General features: G+C 44.0%; 1 protein-coding gene across 1 annotated transcript; it reads left to right on the plus strand.

The window, feature by feature from the left end:
* The first annotated feature begins 37 nt into the window (after positions 1-37).
* Positions 38-16,826, plus strand: LOC142588309 (N-alpha-acetyltransferase 30-like). The gene is made up of 4 exons (XM_075699909.1): positions 38-949; positions 11,543-11,666; positions 14,589-14,644; positions 15,916-16,826. Exons 1-4 carry the CDS (start codon positions 395-397, stop codon positions 16,051-16,053), a joined length of 873 nt encoding a protein of 290 aa, XP_075556024.1. The 5' UTR covers positions 38-394; the 3' UTR covers positions 16,054-16,826.
* Positions 16,827-17,424: the final 598 nt, after the last annotated feature.

Raw genomic sequence — 17,424 nt, forward strand, 5'->3', positions numbered from 1 at the left:
GGTGAACTTCAAAGATTGTCGTAGGCGGAGCTACATTGAGGAGGCCGGAGCGTCGGGCATTGTTTGTTTTATTTACTTTCTTAAGCTTCCATTACCATGTGATTTCGTCACAGCTCGTGCGCCTCGCGCGGAGCGTTACATTAACACATCGCCGTAATGAGCATGCGTCACGGGCCCCTCTACAATCGTGCTGAAATGAGCAGACCAGCGGTGCTCGCGCTGTTCGATTAATAAGCGGAGGCATTTCTTCGATTATATTTTCCTCACTGATGCTAACGGCACGTCGTGCGATGTAGTAGAAGTGCGCGTCGATCGTTGGATGGAGTGTGCGGCCGTCGGGTGGAGCAGAGCATCGAAGTATGAGCCGGAGCTCCCGAGCTCGTGTCCATGAACGATGGAAGATCCCGACCGTGCGGACCATTCGCCAGTAGGCTTAGAAGGTTACAGCGACCACACGGCAGGATGCCACCACCGGGGTTCCGAGGCAGCTGACCGGCTCGCTGACGGCCTGGCCGCCGGCGAAGATGCGGACCACGATTTCTGGAAAGTTTCTGACGAACTGCTCGCGGCGCATCTCAAGAAGACACTCAGCCTGAGTCGCTGCGATGCGGCTCCCAACGGGTGCTCCGTCGTGGGTGTCGGGCCGTCGGACAAGCTCAACGGTGTCGTGCACTGGCACAGCGACGACGGCGAGAGCCCGCCGCAATCAGCCCTTCAACGACCTCCTAGCCCGTCCAGTGATTTTCGTTTGGCAGGCGGCAGCGATGGTGTGCGCGCACCGCCGAGCCCGTGTGCCGACGGTGGCGGCGAGGGCATCTCGTACGTCGCGTACGAGTCCGAGCGGCAGATGCCGGACATTATGCGCCTGTTTCAGAAGGACCTCTCCGAACCTTACTCCATATACACGTACCGGTACTTCATACACAATTGGCCACGATTGTGCTTTCTGGTAAGGATGCACCGCGTCGCCACGCTGCTTTCTCGCCTTCACGCTCGCCTTGTATACATGTGCTCGCGTGGTCGGTGCTTGGCGCACACCTTTTATTTCTTCCAGTGTTGCTGTGACGCGAGCTCCCAGCCAGCGAAGTCCGGCACGTTTCGGATGTGTCCCAAGTGTAGCGGAAGCGTTCGTGTAGTCTGGCTTGAGAGCGCGAGTTAAAAAGTCGTGCTGTGCGGCCGAGGGCGACGGCAGCTCAGGGTCAAAAGCGCAGACGACACGGAACGGCGCGGCGGGTTTTTGTAGCTGCGCCGAACCTCGGTTGTGCATGTATGCGTTTATGCGCACGCTGGACTACTTCCAAAGTTTTTCGGGGAGCGACGCTCTGTGGTTTGTTCGCCCTGCAACCTTCGCTTATGGGGCGTCCGAGGGCCGATAGCTGGCGGTACTTTCGAAAGAAGGCCACGTGACCTGCGAGAGAAAGAGAAAAAAAAGTATGAAATATCAAGGCCGTCAGCGTCGAGCCCCGTACTATCTGCCGGAAGGCCAACAGCTTTCTGCTGATCAACGCTGAACACTGTTGCGGTGCTTTGCGCGCGGGTTAAGGTCAACCATAGAAGGCAGCTGCCTTCCGAGCCAGAGCGTTGCTACAGATATCACGTAGTGGATGACATAACTTTGACGCGGGCCTGTTTGTGTATCAGTGCCCTGTTGTTAGCGTTATTCCTGAAGGGCAAGGTTTCTCTTTCCTGCTCTTAAGAGAGGTTAAGGCCAGATACCATATTATCTGCAGCCACCTTCATTCTCTGTTCTTTCTCCAAATAGCACAACCTTATATCACTGCAAATTTAGCTTAGTGTTACTTTTGCTTGTGCTTGCATAGAAAATGATGCACACTTAAGTCCTACATAAAAGCAACTTCACTTGAGGTACAACTAGCCTGATAACTTATTGCTGGATGCATATTAAGAATGTGCAAAGCCACACATGGAGTCCATAAGAGTCACTACAGTGCCTTTGCTGGTCCATATTTACAGAAGAATAAATATGGGTTGGAGTGCATATGGCAGGCATTGCAAGATCCTGACTGGGAGCTTACCACTATCATTGAAAAGAAAGGTGTACAATCACTGCATTTTACTGGTACTAACATATGGGGCAGAAACTTGGAGTTTAACAAAAAAGCTCGAGAACAAGTTAAGGACTGCGCAAAGAGCAATGGAACGAAAAACGCTAGGCATAACATTAAGAGAGCAGCGTGGATCAGCGAGCAAATGGGAATAGCTGATATTCTAATTGACATTAAGAGAGAGAAATGGAGCTGGGCAAGCTGTGTAATGCGTAGGATAGATAACCAGTGGATCATTAGAGTTACAGAATGGGTGCCAAGAGAAGAGAAGCGCAGTCGAGGACGGCAGAAAACTAGGTGGCGTGATGAAATTAGGAAATTTGCAGGAGCAAGTTGGAATCGGTTGGTGCAGGACATGGGTAATTGGAGGTTGCAGGGAGAGGCCTTTGTCCTGCACTGGACATAAATAAAGGCTCACGACGATGATTCAGAAGACAGCGCTGCATGAATCACTCAATGGTTGATTGTCAATGGTCACTCAATCACTCAGTGGTCGATTTACGCGCCACTGGCCTCCTTGAAGCACTTGGGTTCAGTGAGAGCAGTGGAAAAGTAAACAAGTCTGCAATAGGCATTAGTAAGAGGCAATTGGAGGATCGGTGGAAGAGAAGTAGGAAAACGACAAAAAACAGAGACGTACAAAAGCACAGTTTGAAATAGGGGATCAGAAAATTTGGCTGGGGTAGTTTACAGTGTTTTTTTTTTTCTCTTTTTTTATTGTTTAACCTAGGTAGGACATTAGGCAGTATAATAGCAAGAGCTTGATGGCGCAACCCACCACCCCGTTCCAAAGGGGACGCTCGTAACATCCATCCATCCAATGCGTGTTATCACTTAATGTATGGCTATGGTCTTAGTAATAAAAATTTTTGCCCATTAACATATGCTAGAAATAGTTGTGACAAGCTTCTCTGCTAATTGATTGTAGCTACAAATTTTCCACTGCCATCACAAGATCGAAACAAAACCCATACGATTGCAATTGACCTCACACAAAACATCTTTACACCCATTGGGTCTCATCTTGTCCCAAAATGATAATCATCTTTCTTGCATGCACTTCTTTTCTCTAACGCAGCATGTCAATAATTTCCCATCATAAATTCAATATTGCATCAAAACATGCATGCCATTCAGCATTTAAAAGTACCAGGAGTGCCGTGTTAAAGAAACAGAAGTGCACACTATATAAGCAACAATTATCGCTTGAGAACAAGGCAAGCCCTAGGGGCACAAGTTTTTCTTATGAGTGCAGACATATGTACTGTGTGTATGTCAGGTAATGATCGTAATGCATGCAACCACATCCCTTTGAAGTGGGAGATGCACGGGCATTGCTGGGATTGGGCCAAAGTAGTGAAAAAAAGTAGCAAAGAAAGAAAATTTAAAAGGTTAAAATTCATCTGCTTCTTTAATGGCTCATCTGTTGTAGTCTTCGCGCCTGTGGCATGAGACATTGTGCAGCATCTTCATCCTTGAAGTGGTAAAGTGTGAGGCAGGCACAAGCACCAAGATTGCTATGTTTTGGAGTTTCCTCTTGCATCAAGGAGGTTTAAATTGAGGTTTTACATTTTAAGATATGCTATGTCTTACAGGTACGTACACTCTAAGAATAGCTAGCAGGGCCCCTGTGAAAGAAATATTGTGTTTGCACTTAACCCGCCATTATGGTTTGGCGGCAGCACTCGCTAGCTTAAGGTCATGGGTTTGGTCCATGGCCACAGCTGCTGTATTTTGATAGCACGCAATTCAAGAAGTCCCCTTGTACTAAGATCGCCTTGTTCTAATACTCACCATGGACAGCTAAATAGACAGTAGCCATCTTAAATGTAGGATGTTTTTCAGAAGTGTTGAAGCAATTGCAAGTGACGATTGTTGCGCTGCTCCTGTGGCATGCCTGACACTGAATAGTGAGAACCACTGCCTGCTCAATTTCTGTAGTTCTTGAGCAAATAAATTCTACAGGATCAGTGCACGAGGCCCACTGACAGTTGTACTAAGCTTTAGAACTTTTAACAAAAATGTAACAGCACTACTTTTGCTGTTGGGCAAGTCTTCAATGCAAGAACAAGAGCACATTCTAAACATTCTCTGAAATGGCTATTGGCGACTGGCAACTGACACCAATTAATAATAACACACTATGGCGGCTCCGTGGCGACTGGAATCTGCGGCTAAGCACAAGATTGCGTATTCAGTTCCTGTTAGCAGTGGCTGCATTTCAGTGTGGGCGAAATGCAAAAATGCTCGTGTACTTACATTTATGTGCAGATTAACTAAGGAACTCCAAATGGTCAAAATTAATCTGGAGCCCCCCACTATGGAGACCCCTGTAATCCACTGTGCAGTTTCAGGTCGTTACAGCACCACAATTTAAATTCTTTTTAAACAGTTGATGATTGAGCAAATATATGACTTTGTGGTATCTCTTAGTGTTTAAAAAGACTTCTGAGGAAACAATGTGTGAAACATGCGTTGTAGGTTTTTGATTACATTTTTGCATACCACTGAAACATTAAGATGTTTGATAGCATTACCTTGAACTCGCCAATGTCAAATCTGATAAGTCTAAGTGAACTCATAATAGGTCCCTTTGATTCGCCTGCAGTTTATGAACCAGATCAGGCAGTGCTGCACTTTGACGTTAGTTTAAATGTGGCCCCCTCTGCATGGCGTCACTTATTTTAAGAAAGTGCAGGTGAAGTTAGGCCCAGTTCTTGAACTTTCTGCAACGCTGGGATTGTCACTGCAGGTGTCATGCAGTGACAAAGTAGCAGACAAGAAATCTGACCATGCTGCTGAATGGTGATATAACAGCACTAATTGATAACGATAGCACCCATGTCCACGAAAGAAGCCAGTGTCCGTACATGGCCCTTGTGACCCGATACAGGTGTAAAAGGTGCTTGAACTAGAATTCAAAGTGATTTGTTCCCACCTCATAGTATTGATGTATTCAATTCTTTTTCTATATCACGGCAACTTGTGCACCAGCGTTGCAGCTAGATTGGTATATGCTCGTTTTTGCTTTTAGAGTGCTGCAAAAAGCTACTGTTCATTATTTTCCTTGTGGCATGGCAGCCACGAATCTGACAAATATGAGCATTTGCAATACAATCACAGCACACGCCTGACAACGAAAGGAGCAAGATGCAAACACAGAAGCAGAAGACCTGCAGCACATTGGCACTTTTGCATTAGTTTTCGAAGGCCCCTTCTGTCATGCTGTGGCAGCACTTCTGAACTGTCACTGCATGTGCTTAGAACTGACCAAACCGAACTGACCAAATGTTTACTATGCTGTGCACCCATGCTGTCATTATAAATGTTGAACCTGTAAGGTTTTGATGGCTACATTTAGTGGGAAAAACAACCATCGTTCTATGATTAGTCATCTAGAGATGCAAGAAATACAATAGCCGGTAATTTTGTACCCTTCTGCTTTCCACCATTAAATGCTTTGCACTTCAAATGCACAGGTGAGCGTAGGAGCTTTGTTTCAAGCTTTAAGGTGTTGTTATGAAGCTGTCTTGCCTGCATACCAGTTACCCCACCTCAAAAACACTGGTGTATCAGTGAAATTACATGAGGTGTCACTCTGCTCGTGTCCATGTCTTGGTAGAACAGTGCTGCAAATTGAAAACCAATATGAGTGCTAGTGGTGATGACAGGCTGTTTGGCATCTGCGACTACTATAATGTTTCATTAGTTCCTCTCTGCACTATGGAAGCTATGGTGTCCTCGACCTATTAGAAGGGCAAACGCATCTTAAAGTGACCTTCCGCGCCTTGTTGTCTGTTAGCATAAACCGCTGCTGTGCAAGCAGAAGCAGCACCTACGAACGCTGTGGAACTGCACGGCAGAACCAGCTGTTGTAACAGCAGTGGTAGAAAATTCACTCCTGCTACTGATAAGGCTTGCATCTTCGTGATATCAGAGCCCTTTAATGCTTCAAGATACAGAGGAGACAGAGTAAGCGGAAGGCATAGAAGAAACGCTCGGCTAGTGTGTAACGTCTCACGAAATGGTAGCGCCACCTCAATTCCTCGTGTAATCCAGCTGTACAGGGTGTGCTCGCTGATTCGTAAGTGCAGCTGTTCTCTTAATTAGAGTTTGTGCTTGCACCTTCACCGCACTCCTTCCACACTGTTACAAGCACATTCAACGCCAGATGCTTTGTTCCTCTCACGTGAAAGAGCAGCTTGGAATGATACCGCACAGCCAAGTCTGCAGAAGCATGGACTTAAAAGGAGCCATCTATGGTGTTATGGCTGTGCCAACCATGCATGCCGATTTAGCTAGTGTCAAAGCAATTAATTGTTTTTACTTATTGCATTGATTTCTTACATTCTTTGTACATTTTCACTTGAACAAAGTGGAGAATGCAAAGCAGAATCACGCAAAAAGCCCCAACTGCAGCGTGCAGGGAAGTTTCCAAGTAGACACCTGCCAATGACGCCACTTGTCAAAGCCATTTATTCAAGCAACTGGTTCTGAACTTTGGCACTGTGTTTCGCTGCGCAGGAATCTGCACTTGCAGGCCACGTAGCTTTGGCTCTGCTGTGAGGAATTGCTGAAACAGAGTATAGAAGTGCATTGACTGCATTTACAATTTGCAGTAAACATTGCATCGGCATTGCATTGTGAGAATTTTTCACTGCCCTAAATAACTCTTTGTAGGATGATGCAAAACTTCTTGCATTTGTTGCATTTCACATGATCTTGGATTTAAACAATTGTGCCATCTGTGATATTTAATTGAATGCAGCGCTTCTTGTGCTGGCTGACTTTTATTGTAGTAGGAAACCTTACACAACTTGTATGAATGCATGCGCAGGTTAGTAGCCTCCAACTGATTGCTAGAGCCCTCTGAATGATGCTGCACCACATTGTGGCTGGTGCTTGGTTGGCATGGAAGTTTCATGACTAGGAAAATAGTTATCAAAGAATTTTGTAATTACTAAAGTGTGCACTTGTGAGCAGTATGACAGACAACACCAAATTCACTTTTAAATAATTATTCCTGATGTGTGGGTCTAAATATAATATTTTTATATGTAGTAAGTTTCAGTTTCTGTTTATTATCATTATTATTTCCATTTCAGTTGTTATTCTTTCAATAGACAGTGAGTGGATTACAAACAATATATAGATGGGGGGTCCCGGAGACTGCAATAGGACATCAGTATGTAGAATTAAACAAGTAGCTGTACTGTTAAAAATTGTCTCATTGAGCAATTTTATGCAAGCATTTCTGTTGAGCCATTATGGTCTCTTGAAAGCAGTTTGCACGTTCCCTTTCAAGTTGCTTGAGGGAGTGCATACCCTGCACGGTGACTGGCTCCAATCCTTAATTTTCATCATTGTTCCTAATGTTACTTGTTACATTATTTATTTATGTTCTTTGAAAATGACCTGCTGGACAAGACAAAACAGTAGGTTAAACATCTCTTGGCAACTGGTGCAGTTCAGTATCCCGGTTGCTCTGTGGGGCAAATGTCAAGCAAACAGCACTAAGCATAACTCTCGAGTCCATCGCATAAAACGGAGATCATGGTCGGTCGCTGGCACTGTTCCATGGTGGCTTTGGCATTGGAGGCAGCGATGCAATGTGGTCATGTGGGTCGAGACGCAGGCCCCCAAACAGATGCCTGACTTTGAAAATAGACGCGCAGAAAGTTGGGTCAGCACCAAGCTATTTCTGGGAGCACGCAGAGGCATGCCCAGCTGCTGTCACTATGTAGGCAGTGCGTGACGTCACTGCCTCATTGTGTGCTTGTCGCTTGTTAATTGTAAAGTGACGTAGTGCTTGCATGCCTGCTCCTTTTTAGCTGTCGTTTCAGCACCTAGTATGCTTTGTTTCTTCAGAACGCTGCAAGGTTTTCCTAAAATAACGGGACTTGCTTCATAAAGTTTGTTTTCGTTGCCCTGCTGACGTCTGTGTTCAAAGTGTTTCTATCTTCAAGAAAACGAGCAGTTTAGAAAAGGTTGCTTTTATCGTTCAAGGTAAAGTGTTTTCCGGTTACCAATTCTAACATGTTGCTTGTTTGCAAGTTGCTATGAATAAGGCTGAACAGCTCGTTCAGTGGTCCTTTAAGTATGTGTTGTGCCTAAATGTTTAGTTTTGAATGTAGGTTACTTCTTACACTGCAGGCTCCTGCTTATAAGGACAGATCCACAAGTGCCCAGAATTTTGCTCTTGAAACTGTACTCGCAGCACATAAATTTTGTTAGTTAATCTCCTTCAAGGTACTCTTCTGCGCCAATGAACTTGTCTCATTGAGGTTTCAAAGCTTAGAAGCACTCATTGACGCCATTTTATGTAGGGTCTTTCACTGTACCTTGTGTCGGTCTCTGTATCTCTGGAGAAATCTCATTTTCCTCAGCGTAGCCTTCATTATGATGTGTTAAGACACAAGCCAAAGTAAAACACGACAAGCACAGGAAAGAGCGTCACCAGAGCTTGGTAGCCTGGGCAGCCACCTGCTTGAAGGCTTTGAATTTCCATTCAGCGACCCACTCAGTGTCAGTTTAGTAGCAAATCACCTGGAGACAATTATACATAAACCAAATTTGCCTCCACAGCTGTGACTTTCATGCATGACAGAACCTGTTTGCATGTCCGAATGAGGGCTTGACACTTCCAGACAAGGCTTGGCCTTCAATCGGCACCAATTTGTTGTCAAGGGATAATGTCAAGTACCATCTGTGGCTTGTCCCTGAGGCAGCATATATTGCCTCATACATCGCCTCGTACATCAGACCTTCCACCAGAATTTGATGGAAGGTCCCACAGACAAGTCAAGGACTTCAGAATGTTTTTTGATGGTCAAGTGGCAATCTTCATGAAACTTCGGGCTGGCTTTCGGCTATTTGCATTGTTCATCCCAGTTGAAGGGCATCCAGTTCAGTTATCATCCTCCTCGAGCATCCTGCCATTCTTGAATAGGTTGAGCCACTCACAACTTCAACTCTGGCCTGTGGCATTTTCTTCAAATGCTTGTAGTATTTTATGAGTCTCCATTGGCAACCTTCCCAGTTACCTTTGCCCTCGACAACAGAAACAACCAGATGCGCTTAGTAGTGGTACTAGAGACATCATCTAGTGGCAGAGCAGCATAGCACACTCTGTCGATGCAGTGTAGCATATTTCTGAAGCTTTTGGATCGATTCCTGCAGTTCCTAGAAACCTTTGGTAGTGATGTCTGTATTATAAGAAGAAAATCTTCACAGAATTGTGGAGAGCATTTTTTTTCTCCTAATTTTCTTACTGGTCATCAGAAGCTGTTCTGTGAATTGCAAAGCTGCATTTCCATCTGATGTTTGTTTTTGAGTCCTACCAAGCAGCCTCTGGTGGTCAGACTAGCCTATTTGAGATGCCAATAATGTAACGGCACCATGTTTCATTGGCATTCATTGTCTCTGGATATACAGATGCATCTACCACCTGGGTTAACACGACATGAACAGACCATACTGTACCGTCTGTGGCTAGGCGTTGCATTTACAAATTCATATGCTTTCCTTATTGGAATGGCCAACAGCCCCACATGCAGCAGCGATGACATGCTTGCACACATTATCTTTTTCTGCCCTCAATATAGTGCTTGGAGAGAAGTGATGTGCAGACTGCTGGACCAATTGGACAATCGTACACTATCACAACTAAAAGCTTTAGGTCAGTGGTCCCAAAGAACATCCATGCTGAAGGCCTTACTAGTATTGCTAAGTTTCCTGCAATCCACGGGCCTTCACGATAGACTTTAAAAATGCCACCCCCTCCCGCTCCATAGTGTACGCGGTTTGTTTGTGCTCATCTCTTTTTCTCTATCTCCCCCTTCCACTCTCTTTCTCTTTCTATCCCCCTTAAGCCTTCCTCCCGTGCAGGGTAGCCAACCGGAACTACCTCTGGTTAACCTCCCTGCCTTTCTATGCATCATTTCTCTCTCTCTTATCAGTCTAACATGACCATGTTCCTCTTGAATGTTGATGCTGTCAACCACACACAAAAATCTTCTGTTGCATAAGACAGTTAATATGATTATGAAAGTGTGTGGGCCCAACCAACAGTTAAGAAGAAACATATTATCACATTGGGATGTGACGACTCCCTGCAACCCTCACAGTCATGTTGATTTATGAAAATTTCCAACATATCATTCACACACGTAGACGAAAATGTGTACTGCATGCACAAACTTGTCAGAGGAAAGGCACCCCTCACGCATGACAGCAGGGGTAAGATCACGCAGGCATCTCACTTTCCAAACGTTCACTTCGCCTCCCATGTTACTAAGTTCAATTTGCACTCCCGCCTCGTCGCACTGACAACCGCTGAAAATGTGTGGTGCCTGCGAATCACGAGATCACAAGAGAGCATTCGAAAAGCAATGTGCTTGTGTGACAAGAACAGCTAATCTTGATGCTTGCTAGTGTAAGCAATGTTTTTTCAAGTGGCATTTCGGATCACGCTCTTTGCCTTGCTGCCCTGCTCTCAGAAGCAGCATGAATGTTCCCTTTGCAGGATGAGAATCCCTGATCCTTTGTTCTTGCTCACTACATCCACAGAGCTTCCTTCAAAAATTACTGAAGAGAACTCTGGCACTACACTTTAAAAAAAAAAAAAAAGGTTTATTCTCTTTGAGGCTTATCTTTGTCCCACAACAACAAACATCTGTCTTGCTTCCATTTCCTTCCTTGAAAACTCTGCATTCGCTGCTTTCCTGTCAAAATTTTTCTTGTCATGCTGTTAACATGCATGCCGTTTGTGACCTGGAAGTACTGGGTACACTGTGTTAGTAAATGGAAAGGCATTCAAGATAACAATTATTATTTGCGGACAAGATAAGGCCCAAATTGTGCAAACTTTGCCTAGAGTGTAGTGTCTACAGCAGCTACAAGTATGGTGCTTCAGCTAGCATCAAATTCATGGGCAGCACTTTGATTTGCCTATAAGCTTTGTCATTCTAGCTTCAAATGATGTTGCAATTCTGCATGTTGCTCATTTTCAACAATGTATTGTGTTACAAATACAACAATTTGCAGTAATTATGTATGTTCATGGTGGTGCTAATGAAACAGAACTTTTTTTTTAAATTTAGATCAAGCATGAAAAAACAATGCTGCAAGAATGTCTGAAGCCACAAGCATGATGATTAGACAGATTGGATTATGTGTCGTCATTGTGGTTGCTGAATGACTGCTGCATTAGGGTTCCCTTTAGTAATTCTGGTAGTAAATTCTATGGCTGTCCTCCCAGTGGAAGTTGGTATCAGTTACTTGTCTTGTGGGGGCGTGTCTGTGATCTGACGAAGCTGCTGCTCACCACATGTCCTGCTGTTGGTTGGGCAGTGCTTTACTTAACTGCGATATGTGCCCCATCTTGTCGCTGTACACATTGTGAGACGTAGTCATTCCGTTTGGAGAGCTCCAATTACAACCTGTGTGCAGCATGACACTGTGCCCTCACTTCGCAGGCAATGGATGGTGGGACGTGTGTCGGTGCCATTGTTTGCAAGTTGGATGTTCACAAGAAGTTGGTCAAGAGAGGCTACATCGCAATGCTGGCCGTAGACTCCAAGTACCGCAAAAGGAAGATAGGTGAGTGCTTGTTCGTCATGCCTGCGTCTAAACTTCAACAAATTCTGCATACTTGTTCTCATAACGTAATCGTCTCTATTTTTTTTTTCAACCCACCATAGCCGAGTTCAACTTGGAACTCTGGAACATGGTAGCTATTAATTTTCAGTGGTTATGCAATGGAAAGTGCTATATTTTTAATGTAGATTCAACTTGTCATATAATTTAGCTCTGCAATTAAGAAAGAAATGGCTAGTGACTGCAAACCATTGTAAAGACCCTTTTCATGCTTACAAAGTTCCCAGAAGACTTCCGGTTAAGCCCTCAGTAGTGGCATATGTTACAATAGCCTATAAACTTCAGGACCCTCCAGCTGGCTCCAGTTTTGCTGCAGAGTTGGAACGTTTGACAGGTGAATTGTAGTGTTAAGTGCAACAAAAAAAGCCCCTACATGAGCTTGATGTTTAGCGCACGTTCCTTATATCTGAAAACACCAAGAATATGTGCCTGGAGTATACTATGCGACAAAATACTTTTTTTTTTCTTGGCTAACTGGACTGTTGAAAATGGCTGACCGGAAGTTCCCTGGGGTCATGAACGCACTGCTGCCACATCGCGGATGCAAAAGGTCTTAAGGAGGCATTAATAAGTGTCTATAAGTTAGTTTGGACTGGTAGGGTATGCTTTTAATTTTGTGTTCACATTCTTTCTTTCATGCAAAAAAAAATATGTATTACTGCAATTCCTCCTTAAATTCTGTGCCCTCAGGGTGATGCTGATTATCTTAGTGCACTATAGCAGACTTCACTGTATTTTTGTACATCTTGTTCGTTTTTGTACTGGAATAAGTTTTCAGATTTTTGGTGCTTTGTTTTTTGCACCCTCTGTATGTTCACCCCAGCATGAACCTGTGCAATAGTTTGCAGTATACAGTAAAGAAATAAAAAAAATTAAATTTGCAAGATTGAGTTATTTCCACTTTTAGTTTCAGTGTAATGCACCCTTGTTGATGAATATCAATGCTTAGCTAGCACTAAGCAGGCAGTTTCAAAGCTCTTGATATGTTGGCGAGCGGGTAGGTGACATGCAAAGAAGCACTGGTACCTGCCTTTCTATATGTGTTTCTTTTGGCTTATCATTTAATTATACCATTCACTTTTCTTGTCCCAGAACTGTAGTCTAAATCCAACTTGGCATTTCTTTCTGCTGTTCTTTTGAAATAGTGCCCATTGTAGGTGTTACCAGATGTATTAATGACGCATTCGACTGGTCTCTTGAGTACCCTGATGGTCGTGTAATGGGACAGTAATGCTGTATTACGCAAAAGACTCCAACGTAATAGTTCTGTGGAAACCCACAAGGTGGAGAGAAGGAATTAATAAAAGGAAAGTGAGACACCCACCCAAACGTAGCTAATTGCTACAAAGGAAACTGTAAGGGTTCCCTGAAAGAAATGCCTTGCAGTTTAAGAAAAATTCATGCTGGTCTGGGACTCGAACTCGAGACCACCGCCTTTCCGGGGCAGCTGCTCTACCATCTGAGCTAACCAGGCGGCTAGCAGATGGCAGGGCGAAGTCAAATTTATCAGCAACTCGAAGCAACGGCAAGAGTTTGACGTAATAGTTCTGCGTTAACCCACAAGGAGGAGAGAAGTAATCAAATGGAAAGTGAGGGGGGGGGGGGTCAGCTGTTAGGCTTTTCTTCCGAGGAACCCGCATGGGTTTCCTTTGTAGCAATTAGCTACGTTTGGGTGGATGTCTAACTTTTCCTTTATTAATTGCTTCTTTCCACCTTGTGGGTTTCCACAGAACTATTACGTCAAACTCTTGCCTTTACTTCGAGTTATTGACAAATTCGATTTCGCCTTGCCATCTGTTAACCGCCTGTTTAGCTCAGATGGTAGAGCGGTTGCCCTGGAAAGGCGGTGGTTCCTGGTTTGAGTCCCGGACCAGGACGAATTTTTCTTCAACTGCGAGGCTTTTCTTTTGAGGAACCTGTATAGGTTTCCTTTGTAGCAATTAGCTACGTTTGGGTGGATTTCTCACTTTCCCTTTATTAACAAAAGACTCCAGTGTCATAGTTCTGGCTTTATTAATGGTGTAGGAGCATGCTTATTGCCGCAGTGAAGTTTACTTTGTTCAACAGTCTTCCAAGCTTCGCAGGAATTCTTAGGAATGACCAGTTGCACATTCAATAATTTTTGTCGTGCAGAATGATTAAGTGCTGTTCGTGCACTCTGTAAGTCATAATGCACTTAAGAGGCTTGAAAGGTCTTGCTTACTTTTCACAGTATATGAGAATGCGATTTTGCAAATATGAGGCTTCCGGTTTGTAGCTACAGACATGGTAAGCAGCCACGCTGCAGCACTAGGCACAAGAAAGCTTACAGATGGCAAGCATTACAAAGGAACCTTAAGGTTATATTTTTATAATAACTCTCATTTCATAGAGGTCTGTTATGTTTGGTTACGGTGACCTGAAGATGTGTATGAGTTCATTGGACGCACTTGCCAATGTGTTCTCTATGCAATGTTCCCGAGGACTTGCAGCATGTTGAGTGACTGGAGTCATTTCTTGTCAGATGGTCTCTGAAGGCAATGCTACACATGCATCTAAACGCAAGCCTTAGTGGCGGGACATTGTAGGCCTATGGGGTAGTACCACCTGTATGTTGCACACAACGAAGGCACTTTTGAGTTCTTTCTTTGTCCTTCAGGTCTCAGTGAGACTTGGTGAGTAGTGTCAGTGTGCAAATTTGTGTTGGTTGGTGTATGGGCAAACTGGGTATCTTCATGGTCACTGTGTACATAATTTAATTTTCTTCCTGACACCTAGAGTAGCTTGCCAGGTTAACTAATATCTCAAGCTTCTCATTAAACTTGGTATCTCTCTCTATTTATGCTAGCTTTTCAACTCATATTGACTCTTTTCTTTATTTACTAGGTTCTACACTGGTGCTAAAGGCGATACGGGCCATGATAAGCGACGATGCTGATGAAGTAAGTTTACATTTTTTTAATTACTGCTTTAAAGTTGTCATTGAGACATAACTGCGCTGTTTTACATACTAAAGGAACGTTACAAAGAGTGATAATGTATTGTTTCAGAGCTATATCTTCAATAATTTGGTAGGATAGGGTTTATTTTTTGCTGGAAAAATGAAGACCAGCCTTTTCTTCTTTGCGTCTGAACTCTCGTGCTGGTATGTCATTATGATGCCATGGATATCAAAGTATTTTGCCGTTTTTATTGTAGTTCTGGAACAAGTTCCGGAAGTGCTGCACTTTGCAATATGGCATTTTCTGCACGTTGCCATTCATTTCCCCTGGGGCATGCTTCGCGCAGAGTGCATCTACATCATTCCCTGCACTTATGGACAGGTAGCACAAGGCTCGCACAGGAGGTGCTGGGCCGGTTCCGCACGACCGTGAAACTGACGCTGGGCTGCCATGAACTAGTTCACATGAAATGCAAGGCATATGCAGAGCTTGCTGTCATTTTAGAAGTGGCAGCACCTTTAGAAGTGGCACACTCCCGAACATTTAAAATTGGCAACTGTCCAATAGCTTTCAGATGGTAGGAGAAATATAGATGATTGCTGAAGTAAAGACGCTTTTTCTAGCTGGGTGGTTGCTTTTGATCACACTGGTATGCCAACTGAACTAGGTGTCACAGATGTGAAGTATTGCTTCTGAGATGGGCATTCACAGGGTGATTTTTTTGTAACTAGTTGTGGCCTGAAGAACATAGCTCACGTACTTCTTTTTTTTTTTTTGTCTTTCTGTAGGGCTTAAAAACACCGTTGAGTTTTCACACCCTGTTTTCTTGTAATTCCTAGATTATGCTAACAAACATAAGCTGGTCCAGAACAGCTCAAATCTTTCTTGCTCTGGAGTTGAACTGTAATCGAACTGCTTTTGCTGAACTGGGAATCGAAAAATGTTTTGCTTTGATTTGATGCACTGGTGATAATGTATACATTGCGACCTTCCTGCACTAGCTTGTGTGTAACATGTAGCCTGCATACTAAGCGGCTCTAAGAGCAGAAGTCCTGGTGGGACTGTAGAGGCCATTGATGTGTGCTTTGACTCGGGTCTACAGGTGGCAGTAAAAGGAAATTTGTTTGTTTATTCTTTTTTATTTGTTCATTCAAAGGTCTGATTCCCTGATGCTAGATGCCACTAATTGTAGTGCCATTCTACAAGCCAACACTCCCTGTTCTGCCTCTGATTTTATTTTTATTTTCTTTCCACCTTCTTTCCTCTGCTAGGTGGTGCTTGAGACAGAGATAACCAACAAGCCGGCACTTAGGTTGTATGAGAACCTGGGCTTCGTGCGTGACAAGAGGCTCTTCCGGTACTACCTGAATGGGGTTGATGCCCTGAGGCTCAAGCTCTGGCTGCTATGATGACGTGCAAGTGGTGTGGCAATGGCAGCGACGGCGAGGCAAGAATTGACAAAGGGTGAAGAAGACTGCTTTGAAAGCCGCCTCGTGCAGAACTGACTGCTTCTTCACCATCTCGTTTACTGCAGTTAGGGTGGCCGTTATCTTCCTTCACACTCTTTTATTTGTTTCCTTTTCTGCTGTCTCTTTAGCTTCACGCTCCCGAATGAGCTAGCTGCCAAATGCTTCCATTTAGTGGATTGTTTCCACTGACCAAGAAATCGACAAAGCCTGCCAATTCCAGAATCATGTGCTCCGAGTCAAGTTTTTTGTTCTAAATGGTAGGGCATTCTCGTTCACCTGGGGTTTAGCAAGTGTCCAGCACCAAAAGAAAGAGCTTTCTGCACGTGGGAAACCTGTTTATCAAGGCAAAACAAGTATTGAGCAGTGTGGATTCCTAAGAGTGTTTGCTCCTTGAATGCTGCTTGGTGCAGAACTGTGCTTAGCAAAGAAAGTTGCTGTGACAGTAGGCTCGTTACATTTTCTTAAATTGTGGGGTCGGTCTTTCCTTTCATGACCAAGGATCAGAGAAAAGGTTGGTGTAGCAAGGCTTCAACACTTGCGTGCGCTTATCGAATGTTTTTCTATTGTCCGTTCTTTCCAGCAGCTCCGGGCAAATCATGTTTTGTTAATCGAACATGCATCTGTTTTTGTTTTATGCACTGAAAGTTGGCTGGAAGATACGAAGGATAAATAAAATAAAGATAGTGCTGTTAGGACAACATAATTGCTTCTGACCATTTGGCATTTTCATTGAGACACTTGCACAGCGATCATTCTGTGCTGGCTTGGTTGGTGTGTGGGATTGACTATGGTTACATCGATGGTAAGGAATACCACTGATTCCTTGCTTTGGTGAAGCAGTTCCAATTGTTTCACCAGTGTTAGCTTGGCTGATGCTGTAGAAACATTGGCGGAGAGTCATTAGGGGGGAGGGGGGAAAGCTGATGGCTAAGGCACCCCAAGTTGTACACAATGCAACTTGGCATGTGTACACTCACTTTTGTTTCTTTCAGTGCAGACTTTTAATTAGGCAAGAAATGTTTTTGAAGGAAACCTGCTACATTTTGCAGTGAAACCTTGTCTAAAAGACTGCTGAGGAGTCTCATCATTCTGCACTATGCTTTAGTTTGACTTAGGCATAATGGACTGATATGCTCACAACTTTTGATTCATCTTTTGCTTGACTGGAAGCTCCGTATAGGGATAGAAAAGTGTATTGTGTGGTCGATTAGCATTTCAGTGAAAGGTTGGAAGTAGCTGTTGTTGGAGGCCGTTACAGTAACATATGACTTGAAGATTGTCGGCTGTTGCTAAAAAGAGCTTTTTTTTTTA

Source organism: Dermacentor variabilis, chromosome 7, assembly GCF_050947875.1.
Source record: "Dermacentor variabilis isolate Ectoservices chromosome 7, ASM5094787v1, whole genome shotgun sequence".
In the NCBI taxonomy this organism is placed as follows: Eukaryota; Metazoa; Arthropoda; class Arachnida; order Ixodida; family Ixodidae; genus Dermacentor; species Dermacentor variabilis.

Bases quoted from the DNA above. Each gene is read 5' to 3' on its own strand.
- LOC142588309 (XM_075699909.1), top strand. From the start codon at position 395: ATGGAAGATCCCGACCGTGCGGACCATTCGCCAGTAGGCTTAGAAGGT. The intron at 11,667-14,588 runs GTGAGTGCTTGT...TTTATTTACTAG, and splicing joins GTACCGCAAAAGGAAGATAG to GTTCTACACTGGTGCTAAAG. The intron at 14,645-15,915 runs GTAAGTTTACAT...TTCCTCTGCTAG, and splicing joins TAAGCGACGATGCTGATGAA to GTGGTGCTTGAGACAGAGAT.